This window comes from Pinus tabuliformis, chromosome 4_1 (assembly GCF_031772625.1).
Source record: "Pinus tabuliformis cultivar Carrire ecotype Pingquan chromosome 4_1, CPIR1, whole genome shotgun sequence".
Taxonomy (NCBI): Eukaryota; Viridiplantae; Streptophyta; class Pinopsida; order Pinales; family Pinaceae; genus Pinus; species Pinus tabuliformis.
This window is the reverse complement of record NC_142303.1, coordinates 804633442-804652079: the sequence shown is the minus strand read 5'-3', so window position 1 is coordinate 804652079 and position 18638 is coordinate 804633442. Positions and strand designations below refer to the sequence as shown.

Below are 18638 nucleotides of genomic sequence, written 5' to 3'. Positions count from 1 at the left end.
GCAAGCAAGAGAAGAAACTGATTCCAGAGTGGCTAGGTGCATTTATGCATGTGGTATCCCATTCAATGTTGTTCGCTCTCCTTACTGGCAAGATATGATAAGGGCAGTTAACAAAGCTCCTCGCGGGTACAAGGGGCCCAACTATGAGAAAGTCAGAACCCAGCGTCTCAAAAATAAGAAGGACCTTGTGGAGGACATTTTAGCTCCAATTCGTTCTTCCTGGAGTAGCTCTGGGGTTACCATAGTCTCAGATGGTTGGACAGATATGAGGCGCAGACCATTGATAAATATCATTGCCACTTCCCCCAAAGGAGCAATGTTTATCAAGGCAGAAGACTGCTCAGGAGAGGTGAAAGATGCACAATACATTGTTGATGTTATTATAAAAGCTATTGAACAAATAGGGCCTAACAAGGTGGTGCAAGTTATCACGGATAATGCACCGGTTTGCAAAGCTGCAGGTTTAATTATTGAGGGGAGGTATGACCACATCTTTTGGACACCATGCATTGTCCATAATCTGAATCTGATCTTAGAGGAGACAACACACATCATTAGTTGGAGAAAATTTAAGGATGCATTCTTTAAAAGATTCCAAGGTGTAAAGGAAGAAGAGTTCTTTTCAAAATTCATCAAATTACAACAAAAAGGAAGTGTAGACAAATACACTCAAGAATGGGAAATCTTAGTAACACGAGTACCTGGGTTATCAGAATCTCGTCTAATTCAGTCATACGTCTCATGACTCAAAACCCATTTACAAGTAGAAGCCCTGTATATTTTCATGTGCCGAAAGAGAAAAGAAATAAATTGGGTGCATCTGGAAAGAAGGGAATTTTCGTGGGCTATGGTGAAAATACTAAAGGCTATAGAATCTATGTAGCTGGTCAAAGGGAAGTCGTAATTACTCATGATGTCACCTTTGACGAAGATATGGCTCTCAACAAGGTGAACAATCTTCCGACTTTGAGGAGCTCTCAAGAAGCCGACAGCAGGGAACCGAAAGAAAAGGCTGATGAATCAATGCCTGATGTAGAAGAACCCATGGATCTGATTGATCCTCCTCCACATGAGCCTTCCTCTTCTAGGAAGAGGCCTTCATGGCTTAGGGGCCTAGTTGATGATGCTGAAGGACATGCTGCACCCCGAGGAACCTTTTGTGAAAGTAAGAAACCTAATAGGTATCAGGGATACCTGACCATCATGAGCACGATCATACAAAATGAGCCTTCATCATTCTCAGATGTCGTCAAGCATTAACTATGGAAGGGTGCTATGACCATAGAATATGAGTCTATTATGGAGAATGATGTCTGGGAAGTAGTTCCCAGACCCCAGGGCAAGACAGTTGTTACTTCCAAATGGATTTACAAGATATAGCATGCAGCAGATGGAAGTATGGAAAAGTATAAGGCTCGTTTTGTTGCTCATGGTTTCTCCCAGAAGGAAGGTATAGACTATGATGTGATATTTGCACCTGTTGCCAGATATACGACCATCCGCTTGATCATAGCCCTTGCCACTTCACAAGGATAGAACCTACATCAGATGGATGTCAAGACTGCGTTCTTGCACGGTTTGATCAAAGAAGAGGTCTACGTGGAGCAACCTGAAGGATTTGAGATTTATGATTGAAAATTTCATGTATGCAGGTTGAAGGCTCTCTATGGGCTGAAGCAAGCACCCCGAGCATGTTATGAGAGGATCGATAGCTACTTGATGAAGCTGGGATTCACTAGGAGTGAAGCTGATCCTAACCTTTACTTTAAGGTTGAAGATGACAAGCCTCTCATACTGGTGTTGTATGTGGATGACCTCTTTCTAACAGGTGCAAACCCTCTCATTCACAAATGTAAGAGGGAGATGGCTTCTGAATTTGAAATGAAGGACCAAGGACTTGAAGTGTGGCAGAAGCCAAGGGAAATTTTCCTATCTCAAGGAAAATATGTGGTAAATATATTGGAAAGATTCGGTATGATGGACTGCAAGCCTGTGACTACCTCGAGGATCTTAACTTTTAGAAGTTATATGGTAGTGATGTCGGACCAGACTTGGGAAATGCCTCTGAGTTTCAAAAACTCATTCGCATTGATGTTCTTGGTGAACCTCCATCCGAACATATGTTTTGCAGTTAGCATTGTGAGCTCATATTTGGTTGAGCCTCACTGGGTAAGGAATCTTCTGAGATGTCTTCAGGACACAATCTCTCATGGATTAAGATACACTGCCGGAGATGTGAGACTACTTGGATATACTGATGTTGATTGGGCAGGCAGTGTGGTGGACCGTAAGAGCACTTCCGGGTACTGTTTCACCTTGGGATCTGCTTCGATATCCTGGATGAGCAGGAAGCAGAAGTCGGTGGCTTTGAGCACCGCCGAAGCAGGATATATTGTTGCTAGCATAACCTCGTGTGAGGCAGTCTGGTTTCGAAAGCTCTTCAGTGAGCTGTTTGGATTTACATTGGATACCACTGTGATTCTCTGTAACAACCAAAGGTGGGATTCGATTATTGAGGAATCCCGTATTCGTCAATTGCTCCAGCAGATAGACATCATCTGGGATATGGTATGAGCAAGGAAGCTCCATCACATTAAGATGATGTACAGGTTGATACACCTTGTCAAAGTCCCGAGGAAAGATCTAATCTGTGATTTTCCCAAACGACTTGGAGTCGGCAAGAAACCTTTGTACAAGGGTCCTGCATGTTGCATACATTGAGCTCTGGGAGCTTTGAGGGCTTGCGGTTCCTACAGGAGCAACATATGACCACAGGGTGACTCACCCTCCCCTGGTGGTGCACACTGGAACAAGATGATTCGCTCTCTTGTGGGACAAGATGATTCACTCTCTTGTGGTACATGATGATTCACTCTCCTGTGTAGCAGGATGATTAGTTCTCCTGTGAGGCCTGGATTGATGTGTTCTCCATGGCAGCCTGGATTGATGTGTTCTCCATGGAAATTGTAGCAGGATTGATGTGTTCTCTTGTGAGGCCTGGATTGATGTGTTCTCCATGGCAATTGTAGCAGGATTGATGTGTTCTCCTGTGAGGACAGGATTGATTAGTTCTCCTATCGAGGCATCCTACCCATGCAGTCTGGGACTCATGGGAAGTACCTCTCATCTGATCAATGAGCAGGGAAATGAAGTTAGGGACCATAGTAGTACCGATGGACGCATCGTTGTAACTACCGTACTCCCTACGCTAGGATGACCTCCATTGATCTGGGATCAATGATACTGGTCTGGGACCAGTGGTAGGAGTTGTACCATACTATGACGCTAACTTCGGGTCGGTTGAGACTGGTCTGGGATCAGTGGTACATACTCTGAGACTGACTTTGAGTCAGTGGATGATGATATTGGTCTGGGACCATTGGAGTTGTACTCACTATGACACTGACTTTGGGTTGGTTGAGATTGGTCTGGGACCAGTGGTACATACTCTGAGACTAACTTTGAGTCAGTATGATACATCCTCGATCATTTCTTCTTCTTCATAATTCAGACAAAAGCAGAGCAGAACAGAACAATGCAAGAGCAGAGCAGAATAGAGCAAAACAGTACAGATCAGTGCATGGCAAAACAAGACAAAGCAGAACAGGCAGAATAGAGCAGAGCAGGGCAAGGGTCAAGCTGTACAAGGCAGTGCATTTGATGGATGAATAGTAACGACCGATAGACAGATTGCAGATGAAGTTCTCCATGGTTGAGAGGGAGTGTTAAAATTGGCAACCAGGGCAAAACTTCATGTGGGTCATCTTATTCATGGCTAATAATATTTTTATTAGATTCCTCTCGTCGAGAGGTGTAGGATTGATATAAAGATCATTCAATTCCGATAAGTATTCATGGAGATATGAATTTATTTTGATTATGGAATTATTATCAAGCCGACCTACAACTCATGTAGGCTCAGAAGCCCAACAGTCGCATCTATTCACCCACCAACGTTGTGTATAAATATAAGAGGACTTTTCCTCATTTGGACTCACCCATCTCATCACATCTCTCTCTCTCTACTACGCAGAAATGAGTCTCTTCTCTACTGCGCTGAAATGGGTCTCTCTCACACATGTGAAGCCGGAAGCTATTGAAACTGAAGCTGCAACTGTAGAAGTAAAGATTGACTTGCGTGGCCTAGAAGATCTCCTCTTTGGAACTGTGATGTAGGTTCATCTGAACCTCCTCTGAAAGCCACAACTTTTGGTGGTGGAATGAAGTCAATCCGATGAACGGTTTGCAAGATATCGACTGCCCTAGTTTGAAGCCGGAAACTGCTGAAACTGAAGCTGCAACTGCAGAAGTAAAGATTGACCTGCGTGTCCTAGAAGATCTCCTCTTTGGAACTGCGCTGTAGGTTCATCTGAACCTCCTCTGAAAGCTGCAACTTTTGGTGGTGGAATGAAGTCAATCCGATGAACGATTTGCAAGATATCGATTGCCCTAGTTTGAAGCCGAAAACTGCTGAAACTGAAGCTGCAACTGCAGAAGTAAAGATTGACCTGCGTGGCCTAGAATATCTCCTCATCTGAATTGCGTTGTAGGTTCATCTGAACCTCCTCTGCAAGCCGAAACTTTTGGTGGTGGAATGAAGTCAATCCGACGGTCGCTTTGTGAGATATCGTCTGCCCTAGTTTGATAATGAAGCCGCTAATGCTGATGCTGCTGATCTAGGGTTTGCTACTACTGATATGAATCAGATTTATTGTACTATTTCTCTCTACTGAATTATTGAAGATAAAAGAAGATTTGATCAAAGGGTTTCCCCACACATTGTGGGGTTTGTCCCTGGCTAGCCGCCACATCTTGTGTCTCTTGTCTTGGCTTGTTTTCTGTCGATCGTTTAATGTTCTATCTGCACTTTACTTTATGTACATGTGATTGCTAATCGGTGGAATATAATAAGAAAAAGAAGTAAACTGTTATAAGCATAGAACATACCATAACTTAACAACCGCTGACAGTCACGTCTGCTGGTGGGGGTCACCTCCTGTTTGACTGTTCAAAAGAAAAACCTTCGAGCAGATAACACCTTCGAGCTCACCGCAATGAACAGAACGCGGATATCACTGCAGAGACTATTCCACGCAGCCGCAGGTCCACCACACGGAACCCCAGATCCCTTCGCAGAGAAAAATGATGTCGATTCCCTGAGGGTTCAGCGTATTACTTCTGACGTTGCAGCGTTTTTGTTTTATATATAGATATATATTAATTAATTATGCAATAAAAAATTATATAATTAATTAATGTTATAACTTATTATATAGTTAACTATATAATATAATGTTGATCCCAAACAATATTTGTTAGTACGACAATACGGAAGACGAAATCCATAGGATCGAGGGCAAATAGAAAGATGGACAGAGGAAATTACACGAATGGCGGAAATGGACCGAGGATTTGCTGGATGAGAGATGGCTTCAACGATAGGGTTTGCGGGTTGTTGACAACCCGACTGCCAGAGCAGGGAACGCAAAAAAAAAAAAAAAAAAAAAACGAACGTGAATAGCGATGACGCAAGGGAAAAAATGGAGAATGGGACAGAACAGTACGTAAGTAGCAAAACAGGGTGTGGACAGAACGGAACAAGGTTGTGCAGCAGGGAAGTGCCTGAAGATTGACCTTGCTCTGATACCAAATGAAGAACTTCTTGATACATAGAAAATATATATATATATATATATATATATATATATATATATATATATATATGTATGTATTATTGATTAACTGAATGAAGATGATTGTTTACATTGGGGGTTCCTGGCTTATATACTGCCATGGGCACCGTTTGGGAAAGGGCATGATCTTATGGTCATGCCCTTTCGTCTAATTAACCTAAAATTAAATAAAAAATAAACCTAAAATTAAATACTCACTAATTTTTACATAACAGATTCACCTAGAATAGGCACTCTAACTAAAATTAACCAAGAGTCTGCATCTCACTTAGTCTTAGGTGTTGCATCTCATATAGGATAGTTCTTCATCCTAGCAACAACTGTTCATACGGTAACTTGGATTCTAATCTATATTGAGCAAGTAATTTGACTCCCAAGGCAATGGTCTCTAATTGATAATCTCAATAATTAAACTTGCCAATTATCTTTGACCAAGTTTCTAGGCCATTCAGTTGTGTCTCCCAAATTCTTCATTTCATCCATAGGGACTACCCCGCTTAGCCTACTATAGGGAGATAACTTAAACAGAGAGGGTCAGGATCAAAGTCATAGCCCCTACCCTAAGCGTTGTTGCATTCATGTGTACAATTTGAGCAACAACATATTCTGGCACTGTTGTTGGGGATAAGTTTCTTGTTCTCGGTGCTTCGACATATTTTATTATCATCTTATGATTCCTTTTCTCCTTAATCCGTCGATCCACACATTTTCTGGCACCATCACACATCTCATCATTTCATTCATGATAACATTTTTTGGCCCTGATTCTTGACTAACTATTCGGTTTTTTCCTTTTGGATTTTAGACCATGACGATACACTACAAACAGCATCACTAGCTTCAATCTCATGCATTCAACCAAATATAAACGGAAATAACAAACTTCAAGGAAAGATAATTACTCCCAAAGACTAATTACCACCGTTGATTACAAAATATGTTCCACCACATCTCAGAACGGAATGTACCTAGTCATTAAGAAAAAAAAGGCAACTCTACATCTCCATCAACAGCGATGATAGGGCAACCACAACCTAAGACCTTGGAGCTTAAAGGAGTTATAAAATATAGAAATGTCACAATACTCATAGATTCTAGAAATACTGACAACTGTATAGACATTGGTGTTGCTAAACAACTAAACCTTTTTGTGTACTTGACCAAAGCCCTCATCATAATGGTCACTAATGGAAAAAAAGGTCAAAGTAGCAAAATGTCATATGTTGTCAATTCAGATACAAGAGTTGCAACTACAAATACAACTCTATGCTCTATCGCTTGAAGAGATGAATATAGTGCTAGGTGTGGAATGGTTGATGCAGTTGGGATGTTACACTACAAACCTTGAAGAATAGTTCATGGAGTTTAATTGGCAAGGACAACTTTATAAGCTAGCTGGTGTTAAAGCTTCCACTCTCAAAAAGTTGCAAACAAAACACACAGACCTCACCAACACTCAAAGTGTGAACAAAGTCAAACCCATAAACATAGAGAAACTTCATTTCACCATGGAGACGTGCCCACCTAGAGAAAATCATGTTTGTTATGCTTTGAGGACAAAGCATTCCTTGCGAGGGCAACAAGGCTATAAATATAAATAATAAACTAATTAATTAATTGAATGAAAAGTCAAGGGCATGTACCCTTTCACCTCGTGAACAGTCAATGCTATAAAGTAAACCGTCATGAGGGTTATTGAATCATTCATTCTTATTCGATCTATCAATCAATGTATTTTTATAAAATAATTCTATCTTCAATAAAAACAGGGACCATTCATTACAATCTTGTTGTAGCAATACCAAAATTAATTCAGTAAACAAAGAATGTTTCTAGCTGCTTTAGTGTTATTTCTAGGATAACACGAGCTTAAATCTTCCTTTGTTTGCTGCTGTTTTCCTAGATCTGGTGTGAAGCTATAGAATTTATCAACTCAATTTCTTAGAAGTTCCTTTACAACTTGATTTTATAAAATACAGTTTTACAAGTGCAGAGTCAACACATATTATTGTTGACTTCTTGAACATGTTTCAAAACATCTAAAAATTCCTTGTGGAAATCTTACGTTTTCCATATCATTCTTTAAATTGTAGGATGCTGAATTCATTGTACTGTTTTGCCCACAGATATTTTTCTCTAACATTCTGATTTGTATCGTTTGTAACTTTGCTTGCATGTTTGTGCTCTCTCTCCTTTGTTTGTATGGTCAAGGTTTCAAGTTTTGATGGTATCGATCTGTTGTCTGACTTTCCTTGTTTCCAGTTGTTTGAAACTTGTTTCCATTATTAAGAAGAAATTTGCTGTGCTGCTACAGCTTCACAGGACAAATCGTGAACCCTCAAGTGCTACTGAATATTCGAAATCTGATCTTGATGCAGTTACGTCCAATATGAAGTCAATACTTAAGCTTATTGGTGGAAGAGGAATGCTTGTGCCTGAATACAAGTGCTTGATTAGCCAGATAGTGCAATCTATACTGTCTGAAAAAGGCACAGATGCCAGTGTCCTCCTCACTATACTTCACATGGTAAAGGATTGGATTGAGGACTTCAGGTCATCCAGTTCTGGAACATATAGTATAGACCTTAACAAGGACATAATTTTACATCTAGAAAGACTGTCACAAGTTGATAGACAGAATCTATCTACACTCATTTTGGAAGAGTGGGATAGGGAATATCTTCAATTACTTTATCGACTCTGTTCAGACTCAACCATGTGAGTGGTTAATGTTTATGATTCAATAGTTGAACTTTGTACTGTATAAAAGAAGGAATATCTGACATATTTTTATTTTCACTAATGCTCGTGATGTTTGTCAGGTGCCCATTGCCTGTAGGACGGGAAGTGTTTCAGAAGGTGGAAAGGAAGCACATGTTGGGACTGAGAGCAAAGGATCCTGAGATGCGACAAAAATTCTTATCCATTTATCATCAATCCCTCGGAAAAACTATGTTTACAAGATTAGAATACATAATAGAAACTCAAGAATGGGAAGCTTTAAGTGATGTGTTCTGGCTAAAACAGGGTTTAGATCTTCTTTTGGCTATGTCAGTAGAGAGCGGAAGTATTAAACTTGCTCCAACTTCAGCACTATTGCCTCCTCTAATAGTCTCAGGTGCCATCCCAGAGCATGCTGTGATGCATCAAGTAGGTGACACTCGAGAAGGAATTGCTGCAAAACCTTCTTTTACTGAGCTTGTGAATAAGCATGCAAGGTTCTTGAATGATGCAAGCAAGCTTCAGGTTTATATTCTCATTCCCTCTGTTTGTCATGCTGTCCTTGTGTAGAAGTTATGCTGGAAAGTTGCTTCTGTAAGACTATATTGTTTGGAATTTTTGGGATTGTGGATGTGAAAATTTAGCTGTATAACTAATAAAATATGTTGTTTCAGGTTGCAGATATTTTGATTCCATTGAGTAATCTTGCACACACAGATGAAAATGTGGCATATCACTTGTGGGTATTAGTGTTTTCATTTGCATGGTGTTCCTTACAAAAGGAAGAGCAAAACATGCTGGTTAATCCTGTGATCACCCTGTTGTCTAAAGACTATCACATCAGACAGAAAGATAAGAGACCTAATGTTATACAAGCTCTACTAGAGGGACTTTATTACAGTAACCCTCGGCCTAAAATACCAAGTCAGCTTCTCACATTTCTGGGGAAAAGTTATAATGCATGGCATATAGCTGCTGCTATAATGGAAAGTCATGTTATGCTATATCCTCATGAAACAAGCTGCTGTGAGGAACTTGCTGAACTATATCATATGCTTAACGAGGAAGATTTACGCTATGGACTATGGAAGAAAATTATGATCACCACTGAAATGAAGGCAGGACTTTCCTTAGTCCAGCATGGATACTGGCAGCGTGCTCAAGATCTTTTTTTCAAACTAATGAGTCAAGCAACCCAAGGTACATACGACAACAATGTTTCCAAGGCTGAAATAACCTTTTGTGAGGAGCATTGGATATCCTGTGCAAGGCAATTGAACCAATGGGAACTCCTGGTAGATTATGCTAAGGACATTAAGAATTATAATATATTACTTGACTGTCTATGGAAGATTCCTGATTGGGTATTTTTGAAAGAGAATGTGCTTTCCAAGGCCCAAGTGGAAGATGCATCGAAGGTTCATTTAGTACGAGTCTATATGGCTCTTCATGATCGAAGCATTACTGGAGTTACTGAAGATGAAAATATGTTTGCTACAGTTATTGATCTGGCATTAAATCATTGGTGGCAACTACCTGAGATGTCCGTTGGATCTCATTTACCACTTTTACAACAGTTCCAGCAGTTGGTAGAGCTTCAAGAGTCAGCAAGGGTTCTTGTAGAAATTGAGAATGGCAACAACCAACATGTTGGAACTACTACTCTTGGAGGGGTTAACGGTGGCCATGCGGACTTTAAAGATATTTTTGAAATTTGGAGGCTGAGGACTCCTAACAATTGGGATAATTTCTCTGTCTGGAATGATTTGCTTCAGTGGAGGAATCACATGTATAATACTGTAATAAATTCATTTAAAGATTTTTCAAATACAAACACCCAGATTCCTCAACTTGGATATGGTGACAAGGCATGGAGCATTAACAAGCTTGCTCGTTTGGCCCGCAAGCAAGGTCTTTATGATGTGTGTGTAACTGAGCTGAACAAAAATGCTGGCTATTTCACAACGGAAGTTCAAGCACGTATCTTTATATGCTCTGTTATATTTTTCCTTCTGCAATTTATTTCGAAGTGTTTTTGGAACACTCTGTTATTTGTTTACTAAACAACATTATTGGAAATGTAATGACCTAATTTTGTGACCTATGAAACTCATCTGCAGGAAAGATTTGTGAAAATAAGAGAACAAGCAAAAACTTATTTAGAAATGAGAGGGGAATTAAGTACTGGGATCAATTTAATTAATAGTACCAATCTGGAAAATTTTCCAAGTCAACACCGGGCAGAGATTTTCCGCCTTAAGGGAGAATATTTCCAGAAAATGAATAACGGTACCTATGCTAATGAGGCATATTCCTCTGCGATCGGACTCTCCAGGAATTTATCTAAAGGATGGATAAGCTGGGGAAACTATTGTGACCAGGTAATTCCTGTATTTGTTATTGCAACTATGTCTTCTTTAACACTGTTTGATAAATGTTGTTTGCTGCCATAGTTTATTTTTGTAAGCTCTGCCTACCACATTGAGTGTAGGTTTATAAAGAGAGTAATGAAGAGCTATTGCTAGAATATGGAGTACGATGCTTTCTTGAAGGCATTAAGTATGGGATTTCAAATCCTAGAACTTACTTAGCACGTGTTCTGTATTTATTGAGCTTTGACACGATAAATGAGCCTGCGGGGAAAGCGTTTGATAATTACTTGGATCAGATACCTCACTGGGTTTGGCTGTCATGGATACCTCAGCTACTGCTTTCCTTGCAAAGGCCTGAGGCATCTCATTGCAAGCTTGTTCTTCTCAAAATAGCAACAGACTACCCACAGGTCTGTATATAAATTTAGTTTCTGAATAGATATATTTTCTAATGTCAAATCTTGTATTCTTGCTCTAACTTGCTATAAGTGAGTGTATCCGAGTTTTCATTGGCTAAATTTTGATAGAAAACGTTATGATAGATCTAGTTATTAACGGTAGAAGCTTTGTTGTGAGCAGCTAAATGTGTATGGTACTGGGCTTCTGATGTGCTGTTGTTTATGCAGGCTCTTTATTATTGTTTGCAAACATATTTGATAGAACATCGTAACGTTGCTAACAAATCAGAACTGGGAAGGGGAACTGTAGCTGCTTGGCAACGGGTTCAACAGTTACCTGCCTCAGTTGTTAGTTCATCTTCTCTAAATTCAGCGGAAAGTAATTCGGTAGCCTCGCATCAAAGTGCAAGCAAACTGACCTTTGAAGTTGTAAATAATCAACTTCCCCAGGCTGGGACTTTGACTGCTCATAGTGATGGTTCAAATCTTCAAGGACAAGAATCAGACAGAACACAATCATATGATGGGAATATTTCTGGAGGCTTGGAATCATTTCAGTCAAATTTTGTGGGGAAAAATTATTCTAAATGTGGCGTTAGGTGTAATGCTGGCTTTTGTTGGAAAGCATCAGAAGTGATGGCACTTGAAGCTGCCATGAATGTCATGGACACTCTGAAGAACATGCACAGAAATTTGGCCTGTGAGCTTCAGGTTTGATTCATCTTGTGCAAGATTCTTTTTACTCTAACTGCCCCTGTCTTCATTTTAAGAACATTTATCTACATATTCGAAATATCTCTTGATTGACTTGACGCAGCTATTTTTGCTAGTAGATTCAACGTTTTGTTTTTTCTTAGATTAGCAGCAACACGTCTTATATTTTCTCCATTCCAAATTTTCACTATTGAGGATTTTTATCATAAAGCCAAATTTTTGTACATAATGAGTTGTACCTATTGGGAAAGAAAAATGTATATTGTGTAAATAACGGAAGCTATGGAAATCTGCTTATTTTTATGGTTGTCAAAATTCTAGGTGGTTGAGTCAATTGATATTTTAATTTTTTTTTAATTTTAGTTCATGGAGAAAGCAAGTGTTATTTGTGATTTGTGATTTTGTAGTGGAAGACTCATCTTAATATAAGTTCTTGTACCAACTGTTCGTTGTAGCTTCCTAATTAGGGTTAGGTTTATTTCTTTTCTTTTCTGTTAATAATAATATTTGTGCTTAAATATTTAAGTAGAGGATTTGGCAACTAGGTTGGTTTCATACTCGCGTGAAAGGGTTTTGATTCTGATCGCTACCACTATACTTATAGGTGCTTATGTATGCCACTCCCATTGACACGGGCTAATTGGGGGGATTTGAACCTTGAATCTCATAGTTTACATAACACTTCATGTCACACCGATCACCAATTGAGTTGTCCCCCAAGGGCTAGCTTCCTAATAAGGTTTAACCTTAACCTATTTAGTTACATAATCCAAATGAATGAGTATATGGTTCCATCCTTTATGTGATGTTGTTATTGTTAAATCTATAGAATCAATGCTATATTTTATTGGGAATCATGATTGTCATTAGATTGAAACCCACAGGTGTTAGTCAATGATCGCATCACCAAAGATAAGGATCCATGAGAGGCGGTTAGTCCATGTCGGGAAACACATAGAGAGCGTTGGTTTATCTAATGTCCAATATATTTTTGGAATGGATTGATTGCGAAGAATGATTGAGGGGCATTTCTTTGTTTTGGGAAGGTTATCTCTTTCTTTGACAAGCCTCCCAAGATTTCACATCCTTTTCAACAATATCCCCCCCAACACGAGTTGGGTGTGTATTGAAATCGTGACCTACGCTCTGATACCACTTGTTGGGAATCATGATCACTGTTAGACCAAAACCTGCAGGTGTTAGTCAACCATCTCATCGCCAGAGATAAGGATCCATGAGAGGCGGTTAGTCCATGTTGCGAAACACACGGAGAGCGTTGGTTTATCTAATGTCCAATATATTTTTGGAATGGATTGATTGCGAAGAACGATTGAGGGGCATTTCTTTGTTTTGGGAAGGTTATCTCTTTCTTTGACAAGCCTCCCAAGATTTCACATCCTTCTCAACAAATTTTAATGTTGATGGCAGTAAAGTGGCCTCACATGGTTTGTAATGGAAGGGTTTTAGGATGTTGTGTACTTCCTCATCTCTTGCAAATTTATATAGTATTTAAGCTGTGAATTTTTAATCTAGTTTCTTCCTTTTTTTTCCCTTCTATTTATTTATGTTACATAGGGACGCATCCCCACACCCCCAAAAAATCCCTTTGTCCCCTCCATTCTAGCATTTCGAGGACCTAGGAACTCATTGGGAATGTTCCAAAATAAGTTGTAATATCATCAGGGATGCAAAGACTTACATGGTTTTCCCAATCCATCCATTGCTCATTTGGGATTTCTTAACCTTCTCCTCTCCATGCTTGGGCCGTCATTTTTACCGCTTCTTCATGCTTGGGCTTCATCCACGCTCGTTCTTCCCCTATCGTCCAGTTGTGTTGCATCCAAACATCAATCCTAGGTTTCATCTGGAGCCAACTCGAGTGCTTCATCAAGGGTAGGTCGGGGGTTTCATGGTTTATGCAAATAAACCTGAAATGTAAACTCTTAGCCAAGGTTTATATTTAAAAGTTAATAAATTATTTATCATTCATATTTTTGAACCAAATAATAATTACTCATCATTCATGTTTCATATGATGTACATATATATATGATTGTTGTCGCCAACATGCCATTCCTTGAAACTTTTTGGTGTGTGTTCTAGCCATCCTGGAAACTTCTCCTATTGTCCCCTTGTCGCCAAAGCCAATGCAACATAGCTATTTATATATCAACGATGAGATCTGAATTAAACCGAGAAAAATAAAATATATCATTGATATAATGCAACAATTCTATGATTAATAAGAATTATATCTCTTTTTGCATCATCTAATCAAGCTACAAATGATTACAATGAAGAGAAACATGAATAGAGACGCTTAGAAATCACTCCTTTTAATTTATTTCAGGCTATAAATGGTTAAGGAAGTTGTAATCGACAATGAAGTGGCTCATGAGAGATGACCAACAACAGAGTGGGCAATGGAAGTCGTGACCAACAACGAAGTGGTTGATCTAAGTTGTCATGCATGTGTAATGGTCAATAAGAGATGGCCTATGGAATTGTTACCCACCACCAGTGGGTGACTCCTATAGGAGAAATTATCTCCTAGATTTGTATTTCAGTGTCCATCAATGTTTTACAACTCGGACTCGGACTCCGACTCGGCCGAGGATCGACTCCGACTCCGACTCCGACTCGGTAATGACTCGGCCGGCTCGATTTCAATGACTCGGTCGTTGTAAAAAATACATTAAATATTTATTTTTTTTATAAAAAAACATAATTTTAAATATTTTAAACATAATTTTAAAGATTTTCATTCAAGTTTCCAAACACACAACATTATAATATACATGGAAGACAACATATGATCAAAGTAGGCTCATGAACCAATCCATTATATCAAAATGGTACCCAATGGCAATAGTAAATACATAGTCAACTGTAGTCTGTCATACATGATCAAAGACTCAAGAGTCAAAACAAAATACAAATAACCAAGGAGGCTAGTAGCTACTGCCAGAGGAGCCAAGATCATCTCGACCAATCTCTGGATCATCATCATCAGAGTCAGACAAGGGGCCCCATGGCTCCTCCTCATCATCATCGTCTCCAACTGCAACTGTAGAAGTGGTGCCAGTACCACTAGGCTGTGCAGCAGATGCAAGTTGAGATAGAGTACAAATGCGGCTGCGCTTCTGTCGTGGCTGAGCAGAGGAAGGCGAAGCACCTACAACTGGAGTCCTACTAGCTGGCTGTGAGACTGAGGCTGGTGGATCGGGATCTGCATTCAACTGAACAGGCTGCAGTGGATGTTCAACATCAAGTTGATCAATCTCAAGATCCTCATCAGGATCAAACTCTGGTAGACGACTCTCCACTACCCAATCTGATGTTGGATCAATGTCTTCCAACACAATGGGATCTGAATCAGGTCTTTTGTTCAGCAATTGGTTCCGTCTGAGCCGAAGGTTGTATTGGACAAAAACTAGATCATTCAACCGTTTTTGCTCCAAACGGTTTCTCTTCTTTGTGTGAATCCTCTCAAAGACAGACCAATTGCGCTCACACCCAGATGCACTGCAAGTTTGACTCAAAATACGAATTGCAAACCTTTGCAATTCAGGGTACTGGCCACCAAAGGCCTCCCACCATTGTGCTGCAAAAAACATAGGAGTGTAATGAATTATGGGTTAGATGAAGGCTGAAGCTCAACAAAATTACAAATTATATCTAACTTTCAAATTATAAATGATTTAACAAACTTTAATAAAAAAAGTAAAACCATTAAGAAATTGAAAATTGAAATTTTTGTTTACCTGGCTCATCTGCTTCTCTTGCAATCTTTGCTAGGTTCTTCCCAAAGGTACCTGTTGCATTGCTGAAGGATGTGACCTGCTGATGTATCAACAGCTGATCAGACTCCGATGGGACCATGTGCTCAATGCAATCAACCAGTCCATCTCTGACCTCCCCCTCAAAGCTCCTGACTCCTTAGCTTTATAATGATACCGTGGGTTCAAAAAATACCCAGCTGCATGTATAGGGCGATGGAGTTGATTGTTCCATCTTTCATCAATGATTGCCCAAATGGGCCCATACTTTGCCACTCTATCCTTGTATGCTGTCTTTATTTGCTCCTTTGCTTGATCCATAGCCTCATAAATGAAGCCCATAGCCAACCTTTCCCCATCCACCAACCGCAACACCTTAACTAGTGGCTCAGCAAGCTTCACAATCTCTGCTGCCTTTCTCCAAAAAGTTTCATCATGGACTTTCCTTTTCAATTCTCTGCCTTCTGGTTTGTTAGACCAACTGCTTTGATTCCATTCATCACTAGAAAACATCTTTTGCAAGTTTCTATGTTGGGAAAGCATAGATTGCAATGTCAAAAAATGTGTAGCAAATCTAGTGATGGCAGGCCTAATAATATCCTTGCCTCCAGTGTGTTTCCTCATGAGACTCAAAACCAGTGTATGATTGTAGATAAATTTTGTTATGCTTTTGGCATTATCTACAGTGTTTCTGACCCAATCTAATTTTCCAATATCCTCAAGCATGAGGTCTATGCAATGTGCAGCGCATGGGGTCCAAAAGATGGTCTTGTGTTTTTCCTCTAACAGTCTACCAGCAAGAACATAGTTAGAGGCATTGTCTGTGATGATTTGAACAACATTAGCCACCCCCACATCCTCAATAACCTCATCCAATAGCTGAAACAACAAGTGGCCATCTTTTACCTTATCAGATGCATCAACTGATTTTAAAAACATGGTTCCCTGTGGGCAGAAGACAAGAAAGTTTATGATGGTACGGTTTCTTTGATCAGTCCATCCATCTGACATGATGGTACACCCTGTTCTTGCCCATGATTCCTTGAAATCTTGCAAATACTCATTAATTGATTTAATTTCTTTCTGCAAACGAAACCCCCTTAGCTCTTGCATAGTAGGGCCTTTGAAGCCTTTTCCAGCAGCATGTATGGCCTCAAACATAGGCTCATAATATGGTGAACGAGCAACATTAAAGGGGATATCAGCATCATACCACCATCTAGCTATGTAGTCACAAGCAGTCTCCCTCAATTCTTTCTTCCAATGGTCATCTAAAGTGGGCTGAGCAAGACCTTTACTAATACTAACTTCAGGACCATGTGCATCTGATGGAGAGGAGCCTGAGTGAGTGAAAAAACTTTTGATAGTCCCATCACCCTTCATTCTACCCTTTCCCTTATCTTGAACAGAAGCAAAAGAGGGAGGAACATAACGGAAAGGGTTTGATGCATCAGTTTGAGGGATAGAGGAAGAACCCTCAAACTCATAGTGGGGGTTGGCAGCCATCATTCTTTGTATCTCCCTCTTCCTCCCAATTTCAGCCTGTATCTCTTTTTGCCTAGTCTTTTCTTCTTTAAATTTTTCAAAGCTTTCCAACAAATTCTTTCTAATCTCCCCAATTTGATCAGAGGGACATGGAGCAATATTGCCTTTAATCCCTGCCAAGTGTTGTTTCAGCCTATGAATCCCCCCAGGACCTGACTTAATTTTCCTATGGCAAAACTTGCAACACATCTCACTATCAACCATTTCAACATATGCCCAAGCAGGATCTTTTGCTCTAGGTGCCATTTTTTGACTAGGAAAACAATCTGAAAATGAAAAAAAAAATAAAATTGATTCAATGTTCATTTATTTGACTAAAAACACTCTCTAAGCTATCTTGATATGCACCTAAAATTTACTAAGTAAAAACAGATTTATAGAGGTGGAAAAAAATACCTCCAGGCACAAACTGCCTCCTCAAGCTTGCTCCAAGAATCAGCTCCTCAATGCTGCTCCAAATGGCTGCCCAAGAAGCTCCTCACTCCAGCTACAATGCTCCTCCAAGACTCCTCACTGCTGCTCCAAAACAAGCTCAAGAACTGCTCACTAACTCTCAAAGAAGACTCTCACTCAAATGCATAAGACTGCTGTGAGTGAAATGAGAGCATTTGGCTGTCTTAAATAGAGTTTGGGAGGGGGAAATGGACCCCAAAAGCATTTAACAATCTACCATTACCCTTTGGAATCCACAAACCCTACTTAACTTTACCAAAAAACAGCAAAAAAGTGAATTTAATTCATAAAATACGCTGCCCAGCCGTGCTTTTAATGACTCGGCCGAGTCAATACGGACCCGGTCGGGTTGACCGAGTCAGCTATGACTCGGTCAGCCGAGCCGGGTTGCTGGCCGGGTCATTGTGTTGGGGTTTGACTCGGTCCGAAACGGCCGTTTCGGTTTCAACTCGGCCGAGTTGTAAAACAGAGGTGTCCATCAGACTGAGGAAGGATAGAAGATCTGATTTGCATGGCTAAAATTAGAGGGTCATGCTCTGACTTGGTGGGAGAGCCACACGGAGACCCTAAGGTTGGAGGGACAACCTCCAATGATTAAGTGTGAGGACTTCAAAGCCCTCATTAAGTCATAGTTTTACCCTATTGGGTATGTAGAGGACCAGTGTATTCGGTGGCACTACTTCAGAAAAAGTCGTGGCAAAGCATGCAAGAGTACACCACAAAGTTCAGAAAGATGGCCATAATGTTTGGAATCTCCCCAAAGAACCTAGATGCACTCAAGTATTTGGGGATTCTACAATGCCATCTGCAAGAGCAAATGATGTTGTTCAAGCCCAAATCAATGGACAAGGCTTGTGTACAGGCACAGTACCTATTGAACATAGGCTTGAAGAGAGCGTAATCAAGTGGATCAAAGCAGAAGGAGCAACAAGATGCTTCTAAGGAGGCGAAGAAGAAGCAAAA

General features: G+C 40.0%; 1 protein-coding gene across 1 annotated transcript in view; it reads left to right on the top strand.

Moving 5' to 3' along the window:
• The window catches only part of LOC149178661 (uncharacterized), a 197433-nt gene that overhangs the window by 145862 nt on the left and 32933 nt on the right, over nt 1-18638 (top strand). The window contains exons 16-21 of the mRNA XM_089422190.1: nt 8008-8411; nt 8516-8939; nt 9089-10390; nt 10535-10795; nt 10906-11196; nt 11413-11895. Of these exons, the coding sequence (XP_089278316.1) occupies nt 8008-8411; nt 8516-8939; nt 9089-10390; nt 10535-10795; nt 10906-11196; nt 11413-11895 (3165 nt within the window). The remainder of the gene's footprint in view (nt 1-8007; nt 8412-8515; nt 8940-9088; nt 10391-10534; nt 10796-10905; nt 11197-11412; nt 11896-18638) is intronic.